At 46.7% G+C, this 10524-nt stretch overlaps 1 gene segment (V, D, J or C); it reads right to left on the bottom strand.

The window, feature by feature from the left end:
• Positions 1-7831: 7831 nt before the first annotated feature.
• LOC123521622 lies at positions 7832-8379 on the bottom strand. The segment is given in 2 exon segments: positions 7832-8211; positions 8331-8379. Coding segments are annotated over 2 exon segments (429 nt in total).
• Positions 8380-10524: the final 2145 nt, after the last annotated feature.

Genomic DNA, 10524 nt, shown 5'->3' with positions numbered 1-10524 from the left:
TGGAAGTCCTTCAACTCACATGGGCTGCCATGTCCAAAGTCAAAGAAGCAGAGAGCTGAGTCCTCCCACAGGCAAGGCAGGCAGAGTCTGCCCATAGGCAGCAAATAGCAGGTCCAGTCATCACCTACAGTCAGTAGCTCGGGAGCCTAGCAAAGCAAGCCTGGATGGGATATTGAACTTAAGCAACACAAGGTGACAGAATCCACTAGCCTCAAGGTCAAGCAGACAGACCCATCAAGCAGCATGGCAAAGCAGGTCTCAAAGGAGCCTCAAGCTCTAGCAACATGATCCACAAGGTTGGCTTGGCCCACAGGTAGTGTAGCACACAGGTTGAGGCAGAGAACTAGCTAAAGCATCAGCATGTTAGTCTTATCACCAGAGAGCAAGTGAGGGGGTGGATGGGCCTTGGAGAGCCATTTATCTCTTTGCCCTCCAATCAAACTGTGAACTGATTAATCCCACATGTTCCTATTGGCCAGGTTGTCACAATAAATCTATCACAGAAGGCAAGGTTGAGAAAATTCAAACACACACAGAGGCCATTCAAACCATCTTCTCTGACAACAGTTCCATAAATCTGGAAATCAACAATAGAAAGAACAACAACAAAACAAACAAACACTTGGAGCCTCAATGACACACTTCTGTTCTTCTTTTAGATGGGAGTCTATAGATTTGGCTTCAAGTTAAATAGTTTGAGTTTCCATCTCTTCAATTTTATTTCTCTGTTCTTTTATAGTATTATGTAATTCTTCTATTGTAGTGTTTGACTTTTGTGTATCTGTTTGTAAGGAATGTAGTGAGGTTTCTAACTTTTCTATTTCTAGCCTTTTCAGTTTCAGACATTTCACTTAGGTGTGGTTGGTATCCGGGTATTTGTGTCTCTCTCTTTTGTGTGTATGAATTGATATTTTCTATTGTTTCCTTGACATCTTGGTGTAGCTATTAGGTGTGTTAGGGAGGTGGGGTTATGTGGGAGTAGTTAACTGTTAGGTGGTACAATAGAGGAGTGGTAGACACTTTATATTAAGTATCTGGGGTAAAGTTTTAGATTAAGCGTTAGGGCAGAAATAAAAATTTGGAAGAGGAAGTGTTAGAGGAGGCAGAAAGAAAGAAAACTGTAAGCAAAATGGGAGGGATCAGGTAGTGTTAATTAGTAGGTTACAAGAAAGGAAAGTATACTAAAAGAAAAATGCCTGTTTTGCAATGGCAGAGGAATGGGTAATAATATTTGATTTAATAAAAGAGAAAAATGTTAAGAATAGTATTCGTTTTTTATTTTATGAGGATGAGAAGGACAGAGAAGGATTAACGAGGAGAAAATAAAGATAGGTAAAATGGCTATGACTAAGTTTGGATATTAAAATTAAAGAATGGCAAGAGACAAAAGTATTAAAAATAGAAATAGAAAAAATAATACTAGAGTAAGAGTATTATTGTATGTTTCTTTCGGCTCTTATTGTTGTGCAGGAGGTTTGTCTCTGATGTGGGTGCTAACAAATTAAATTGAAAGCAAAAGAGTAAAGCACTAATAATGTTCCCCCTGTCCTTATGTGTACCAAAAGAAGCAGAAGTCCTGATTTGCCGGAGACCAGCTCCGGAGAGTTCCTAACAGAAAGCTGAAGTTGGGTGAGTGGTCTTGAGAAAAAAGAGAATATAGAAAAGTAGGGTTCAGGAGGACCAAAGAAACATTCTGAAGCGTGAATGTATGCAATGGCACTTTATTAAAAGCTGTGTTTTCTTTTATACCCCATTTCTTGGCTCCTTCTGGGATAGCAGCCAAGTTCATCAACAAAGACACCTGGACCTTGCAGCCACGTCCTTGCAAGTCAAGGTTAAGCAAAATAGTTTGTTCTAAAACATCTTAGCAGATCCAAGAAGCCAAGTTATTTTGCTAAATACAAAAGTTCATTTATAGTTCATACAACTCCCATGAGAACTTTTAACTAAGGGTGAAGTCCCACTCTTTATACCCATTAGGCAGGTTAGGATAGGGTTTTCACCCCCTCCATTCCCTAAGACCATGGGGAAGAAATGGGAAATCACCCTACACTGATTAAGGATGAATTATAAGAATTGTGCAGAACTTTGTTTTTTAAATGGGGAGGGTATAGGAAATATAGAACACCGAGCAACAATAATACCAGCAGAGGAACAGCTGTGACCTAGACTAAGTCAGGACTGTGTGAAGCAGAGGCCTTTCAAGCAGTTGGGGATAGTGTCTGGTAGGATATTGTTTGATTACCGTGTGATCTTTCAGTATGTCAATGTAGGATTGAGACTAACGCTAGGGGAAAGATTTTGGAGAGTCCTGTATTCTTATGATCTAATTAATCATCTTAAAGGAATAGACCTTTGGTGGATCAGGTCAGAGGGGATGGGGTTTCCTCATTTTGGATGATGGAGGTGATCAAGTGGGGGTGGAGGAGTGGGGTCTATATCTGCCACCTACCTAGGTGGTCTAGGAGGAAGAAGGAAGGAAGGAAGCAATAACCTACTTGAAGGCCAGGTTGCTTATGTGAGCAGCTTGGGGTGCTGAACAAGGATTGGTGTCCTGGGTCTGCTAGTGAGTAGTTAAGTGTATCCAATAAGTCAGTTGGGAGCTGATTTGTAAAACCGGATATTGCCGGTTTCCGTTTCATTGTTATGCTAATGCGTTGCTAATTGGTCAGGTGTGTATTATTTGCTACCCAAAGAAGCTTTTTTAAAAAGCAGCATACAAATGGCTGTGTCTTTTGGGGTATTTTAAGATAGAGGGCCTGTGCAGAGCCATACCTCAGGGAAGGGGGCTCGCTTTTGCTGAGTGGGGCTGCGGTTCTCCTGGCTTGTGGGGAGAGTTACGCTCTTCACTATTTAGGCCCCTCCAGGTTGCCCTGTAGAGTGATTATGACTTGGGCCAAGAGCCAGACCTATTTGTGCTTGTACCCAGCCTCGGCTGGTCCCTTCGAGCTATGTCCATGGATTGTAGCCCATCACCCACCCTAGCTTGCTTCTAGATTGGGAAAAATCCTTCAGGAGAGTTGGGGATCTGTGCTCTGCCGGCTACTGCTGAGGGCCAGTGAAAAAAGACAGGCTAGCAGCAGATCTGATTGCTCTTTGATTTTAATAGATTTGTGTGTATTTACCTTTATGCTGAGAATCTTGTGATCTGGAAATGTAGGCAATCCCTCTCCGTGGCCCCTCTAGGCTGGTCTCTCTGTAGTTCCTTCTGAATGTGCTACTCCGTTGTCATCTCGCTCGACAAACACAATTTTTTTCAACAGTTTTATTGGCAAGTAATTGACATATCATATAATTCAATAGTTCAATCAATCACATCACGGAGAATTGTACAATCACCGCCACATCGATTTTAGAGCACAGCCTCTCCCTTCCCATGAGTCACACACTTTTCTTGGTTGGTGACACCTGTCACTCTCTAGAACCAGGTCCCAGTAGTGGCAGTGCGGCAGAGAAGGAGTTTTAACTCACTTCTCCATCCATCTGTGTCACTGTGTACTACCCACTAATGTAAGGTACACCACAGAAGTAGTGAATCACGTCCTCAGGCTGGACGTTGGTGATGGCCAAGTAGTGGTCAACCACAGAGCTGGTGCCTGAGAAGCAACCAGGGATCCCATCTGTTAGATCTCTCTCTTGTAGGAGAGATATACCTCAGTCCTTGGCTTTGGGCGAGAAAGAAGTCATGCCAAAGCCTGGTTTGTGATCCAAGAGAGTTTTAGGACAGTTAGAAGCAGGTTCAGGTTTTATAGTAAATGGAACACAAGCCAGACAGAGTCCACGGTATAGTTGGTGGGACACAGCACAGCCGTGTTGGGCTGTGTGTCAGAGCTGCTGGGAGAGAGAGTCAGAGAGAAAACTTCTGACCTTTGCAGCTCGTCCCCCACCCTATTTGGAGGAATGGTCAATGATACTGGTTGACCCCATTGGCTGAATCAAATTCACCTGTCCTAGATGGGCCGATCCAGGTGTAACACCCACCTAGGTGAACCACCCCTGACTGGCCAGGAGATCGAACCTAACACATCCCCTCTGGATCCTACCATGCCACTGCTGCCTACTGCCATCAGGAACCAAGGGCTTCTCTCTGATCTCTGTTGATACCATTGTATTTAGTAGCTGCCATGACCACTGCTCAGGGTGCAGGTGAACTTGGTTGAGGCTCCCAGGGAGGCAGATGCAGGGGGTGACTGAGTCAGCACAGGCTGGAACTGTGAGGGAGCCTGAAACACAGACCGACAGCATGTCTCAGAGAAGGGACAAGAGAGAAAGGTGAGTCAGAAATGAGGTTGGGAGTTAGTTCAGGGACCTGGGGACCATGCTGACCTGTGCAGTGAAGCAGGAAGGTGAGGAGGAGGAGGAGTGGGGTCCCAGCCATGGTGCAGACACCCTAGAGCTCTGATGGAACAGGAACAACCCAGGCCTTTCTTACCTCTTAAACCCTTGAGAAGAGAGGATCCCTTCATGCAAATGTGTTCTTCTTCCCCTGTTCCCTAAGGATTCCCTGAGTCCTGGGTGTATATTCAGCAATTAGTGTCATCTTTGGGAAGTCAATGCCAAGCCTGTGCCCCCGTCTGCTCTCAAGGGGCATTGAGAAGCCATCTGTTGGCTCTGAGCAGACTACAGGAGACAAGTGGCTGTTTTCTCAACTGAAGCCCCCACAACCCCATCAGCGGCAGGCTCATAGCACCCCGACTGCCTTCGGTCATGCATGCCCCTGAACAGATGACAAATAATCCTAACAGATTCATGGCTCCTCCCCTGCCCTGTCAGCACTTACTGCTGCTCAAGGGCCGAGCAAAGCCTCCTCTTCAGGATGCTCCTCGCCTTCTTTCAGTTAACTTTTTGGCTTCCTCAGTAGCCTTCAGAAACACAATCCATTCCATACAATCAGGACTCCCGCGTGACAGTAGCACCTGTACACACACTCTGCATGAAATAATAAAAAAGTACATTAGTGGAGAAAAGGGAAAGTCCCATGAATCCGCTGCCCATGCTGCTCACAAAGCAAGGCTTCTCTGACTGCCTGCAGTCCCGACTTGCTTTGGTCCCTGGGAGAATGGTGAGTGGGGGATACATTTGCATGGTGGGTAGGTTGAGTTAATGGCAAAATAAGGAGAACCTCAGTAACTGGAAGGAGCCATGGGGTGACCTAGGAATGACAACTAGCAGCCTGGGGACCACTTGGGCAAGAGGGACTAAGGAAGTCACGGGTAATGAAGGAGATCCAAGATCCAAGGAAGAGTCTGGAGCAACGTCAATATTGTCAGGTCAGGCCAGATGCGGAGCACCCAAAACCTAGCAGTCCCTGAGCTGCCCCATGCCTCAAATGAGAACCGGGAGTCCAGACAGATGCCCAAAGGACTGTTCATCAATAGTCACTCAGAGGCCTCGCCGACCAATCAAAACACAAAGGTTAAGATCAATGAAAGGATTCAGTTTGGGCCTAAACTAGCCACCGGGGTCCTGCCACATGATCGCTAGAAAACTTGATATCAAACCCCCACACTGGAATCTTCCTCCCATCTCCAGGGGGCCAGCTTCATCCTCTCTCTAAATGAATTTCTGCTTAACAAACTACTGCTTGGCTGTTGTTACAAGCCACTCAGGAGGAACTTGTTAGTTCATCCGAGGAAGAAAAGCTTGGTGACATCAGCACATAAGAAATATCTTTTCTGATAAGTCAAAGAAAAGTACTGCCATTCTCTGGTGGGGTTCCTGGAGGGAGTGTGGGCTTTCTTTATTGTCATTGTCAGGGAATGTGGAAGCAAGTGACTCACTGTGTATTCCATGGCCCCGGATATTGTCTGTAAGGCTGACATCTGGTATCATAACCGATCAGAGTCTTCCTTTTTTCCCATTGAGTCTGGAGCTGACTCTACAAATTACTAGAAACAAGTTGATGGGGTCATTGCATGCAGGGATCCCTCCAGGAAGTGGCTGGCTGATAAATTCCCATCAATAGGCAATGGCCAGTTTCAACCCGAGGGACAAGCTGGCTGGCACACCAACAGTGGGTGTCAGAGACATAGGACTTGACTGGCCCCTCAATTGTTCTTCATACATAGGGACCATCCACTGTGTGGACAACTTGTTTTGTCCCTTCCTTGTGATCGAAACAGGGGGCATCAGCTATAATAAGCTAGGGAAGAATGGTAGGAGACCCTCATGCCATCACACTAGCAATGATGAATTGAACAGAAAACAATAGATTTTGGATTGGCTAAGGAGAAAATAAACCCCTCATCCATTACTCCTGGGAGGATAAAATAGTACAACCCTGTGGCAAACAATGTGGGGGTTCCCTAAGAAGGTGACTGCCATGTGACCCTGGAATCCCAATCCTAAGTCTACCTGACAGCGTTGAAAGTGAGAATGCAAACAGAAACCAATGCACCAACATTTAGTTCACCATTTTCACACTAGACACATGTTGAAAACAACCAATATGCCCGTCAATGGATTAATGGATCAGCCAAATGTTGTATAGACACACACAAGGATGAAAGGAGAGTTGAAGATCTGATACATGTTACAATACGGATGAGCACATTTTACTGAATGAAAGAAGTCAGCCACACATGGACAAATACGACGTGACCTGACTCATATAGATGAACCAAAGAGTCTATGTGGCTACCAGGGGTATATTGATAGGCTCCACTGAGTCATAGCGACCGTCTGTACACAGATGGAAACACTGCCGGGTCCTGCACCAGCTGCACAACTGTAGTTGTGTTTGACTCCATTGGTGCTGCCTGTGTGAATCCATCTCACTGAGAGCTTTCCTCCTTTTGGTTGGCCTTCGACTCTGCCCAGCATGAAGGCCTTTTCCAGGAACTGGTCTACCCTGACAGCTTGTCCAAAGCACATGAGGGAAAGTCTTGTTACCTTTGCTTCTAAGGAGCATTCTGGATGTATTTCTTCCAAGCAGGTTGATTTGTTCTTCTGGCAGTCCACGATAATTTCACTGTCCTTTACCAGCACCCAAATGCATCAGTTCTTCTTCAGGGTTCCTTATTCAACGTCCAACTCTCACACGTTTATGAAGCGAATGGCTAGATCTTGGCGTGGGTCAGGCACACCTAAGCCCTCGCAATGTGACACCTTTGTTCTTCAGAATGTCTCAGAGGTCTGTGCAGCAGGGTTTCCCAATGCAGCGTCTTGTTGGATCTCCTGACTGCTGCTTCCAGGAGCATTGACTGTAGATCCAAGCAAGACTTAATGCTGTCAGCTGTAATCTTTTCTTCATTGATCACGATGTGGTCTACTGGGGCCGCTGCGAGGATCTCTGTCTTGTTTACATTGCACCGCAGTCCGTGCTGAAGGTTGCAGTCCTTGATCTTCATCCCAAGTGCTTCCGGGCCTCACTTCCAGCGATCAAGGTTGTGCCGTCTGTATATCTCGGGTTGTTAGGAAGCCTTCCTCCACTCCTTAGCATGCAGGGGGAAATGAGGAATTTTTGCTTGAAGTCAGTAAGTTTATGTTACTCGTGGAGGAAATATTCAGAAAAGGATAGTGACCAGGATTCTCACATTGGGAAATCTCGTCCATGTAAAAAAATCAATCCTCATAAGGATGATTGCATTCCTTTATGTTTGCATGTATCGTTATAAAACAATAAGAGAGAAAGACTTTGTACCTGTCCTTCTTTTTCTTTGCCCTCTGTTCCCACTTTAACAGCTCCATCCATAACTGGGATCCCTGCACTCTCAAGAAGCCGGGCTTATTACCAGGGAGTGCATGGCAGAAATCACCAGTCTGGGTCTCTCCTGGAGAGTTTCCAGCATTTCTGAGCTTGAGTACCCCAGACGTTTTCTGGGCCCATGTCTCAGAAGTGGTTGTAAGGCAGACAGAGTTTTTGTCTCAGTTCCCCATTCACACTTGCCACTGTGTAGTACCCACCACTATAATCTGCACCACAGAAGTAGTCAGCCTCGTCCTCAGCCTGGACGTTGGTGATGGTCAAGTAGCGGTCAGCCCCAGAGCTGGAGCCTGAGAAGCGATCTGGGATCCCATCCCCTCTGGATCCTACCATGCCACTGCTGCCCACTCTCATCACGAACCGGGGGCTTTTCTCTGCTCTCTGCTGAAACCATTCAATTGTGTAGGTGCTGTGAGCACTGCTCAGGGTGCAGGTGAGCTTGGTTGAGGCTCCCAGGGAGGCAGATGCAGAGGGAGACTGCGTCAGCACAGGCTGTGAGAGGGACCCTGAAAACACAGACACACAGCATGTCTCAGAGAAGGGACAAGAGAGAAGGACCTGCCAGAAATGAGGCTGGGAGTTAGTTCAGGGACCTGGGGAGTCAGGGGGCTGGGACCATGCTGACCTGTGCAATGAAGCAGGAGGGTGAGGAAGAGGAGTGGGGTCCCAGCCATGGTGCAGACACCCTAGTGCTCTGAAGGAACAGATACAACACAGGGCTTTCTCGTCCCCTTTAAGTCCCTGGGGAGAGAGGGGCCCATTATGCAAATATGTCCCTTTTTTTTTGGCCAACCAGTGTCTCCCTGGATCCTGTGTGCATCCCCTGTGGTTGGGTGTCCCATGAGGGAGGGCTGGGCTGGGTCTGATCTGCTCCCCAGGGGCCCAGAGAGGAGCCAGTTCCTACGCAGTGAGCCTGACTTCAACCCAAGAGACAAGTGCTGGGTTCCCCACCTAAGAGCCCATCCTGACCACACAGTGGCAAGACCACAGCGCCCCCTGCTGTCCTGCCCTGCCCCAGGCCCTGTCTATTCACCATTGCGATCAGATGACAGGCGATCCCGACAGAGGACCCTCACCCACCATTGTCCTGACCACTGTTCACTCCACATCCAGGGGCAGAATAAGGTCTCCTTTGGAGGGGGTAGCCTCTATCAGTTTTTCTGTGGATTTGGTGGCACCAGAAGGTGTGTGAAGGGGGTGTTCACTGCATAGTGAGTAGTTTAGGGATTACTACGTTTTCTTTGGTTTTCTCTGGACAGAGAGTTCCGACAAAGGTGAATTCCCGTGTTTTCAACACAGCCAAGAAGAGCCCCGGTGGCACAGTGGTAATGGTTGGCCTGGAAACTGCAAGGTCAGCAGTTCAAAAGCACCAGCAGCATCTCAGGAGAAAGAAGAGGCTTTCTACTCCTGTAAAGAGTGACAGCAAAAAAGAAGGCCCACAAGGAGATGGATGGACACCGTGGCTGTAACAATAGGCTCCGGCACAGGAACAATGGCGAGGATGCCACCGGACCGGGCTGTGTTTCGTTCTGGTGTGCATAAGGTCGTTATGGGTCAGAACCAACTCGATGGCACCGAACAGCCACAGAAAAGTTGCCGTCTCAAGTACCCGGGAGGGGAAGTCCCACCCTGTCCTATCAGTCCGGACTTAGACCGATGCTGCGTTTCAGATGATTGACTGAAAACTTGAAAGGGTTTTTTCATGTCAAATTGATAACAATGAAGCCAGGATTCCACGTATCCTGCTTTTAGTCCCATTTCAACAACAAACGTCAGTGATCTAAGACCACAAACATACCAACGTGAAACAAGAAGCCAATTGTTTAATATAAAAATAATTTTCAATCACATCCTCCAGTGGTACTAAGTATAGACGTCCACTTTCACATGACTGGGTGTCCAAGCACATCGTAAATTTTTACTTCAAGGAAATCAAATCCGAGTCAAAACAGCACCACTTTTCTGCCCTCTCTCTGAGGCTTTTGGAAAACAATTGGGAGATCCTTTGGGTACCAGTAAATGTGTCCTATTTTATAAGGCCACATGACGAGGATGTCCCGAGTTTTTATTTCAAGAAAAACGAAATCTTCTCCTAGTGATGCTTGTAACTTCATCTCAGTACTGGTATCTAAAATTTAGGTTTAACTGAGTTTCATTGTTTATCTGTGTTTTGAATGACTCTGACTTTGATGAAGTGACTTCGTGCAACCTCAAGTTCAATTCACAGCTGGTTTAAGGCCAGACATATTTCTTTAATTTCTCTGAGCTGATGGCTTTGTGTTTTAGACTCAAGACTCCCAAGGAAATGATATTTCCTTATAGCTCCCCAAACATGTAGCCAGAGAGGAAGACAGCTCAAGAGTAATGGGGCTCCTGGGGGAAAGCGAGCAGACGATGGGTCTGAGGGCCAGCTACCTCATGTCAGGGGTCCTCCTGTAGGGCATCGTCTCAGCCGAGAGAGAGGCTTTCCTGGGGGTCCTGAGCTCAGGGAGTGAACAGCAAGTCCTGAGCCAGAAGCAAGCACATCCCAGGGATAGACAAAGGGGCCCTGGGTCTCTCAGAAAACATATCCTGACTTCTGTCTTCTTGTCTACCCCCCTCAGCCTGCATGGGGACATGTTTGTTTCTAGAGCCCCGATAAGCATGTCTGCGTTGGCACAGATTACAAAAATGCTTTATTTCCCATTCATGCCACACCTATAGATGGAGCTCAGAATATCAGACATTCGGGTTTAGTAGTAACTGACAATTGAGAAAATAAGTGACAACTGAGAAAAAATATTGGAATGTGGCCTTACCCTGAAGTATGGTTGTGATCG

The sequence above is a fragment of the Echinops telfairi genome, unplaced genomic scaffold (genome assembly GCF_000313985.2).
Source record: "Echinops telfairi isolate 266 unplaced genomic scaffold, ASM31398v2 ScPeMD7_29;HRSCAF=101, whole genome shotgun sequence".
NCBI classification, from domain to species: Eukaryota; Metazoa; Chordata; class Mammalia; order Afrosoricida; family Tenrecidae; genus Echinops; species Echinops telfairi.
The sequence above is the reverse complement of the archived record's forward strand: the minus strand, read 5'-3'. Positions and strand labels throughout refer to the sequence as shown.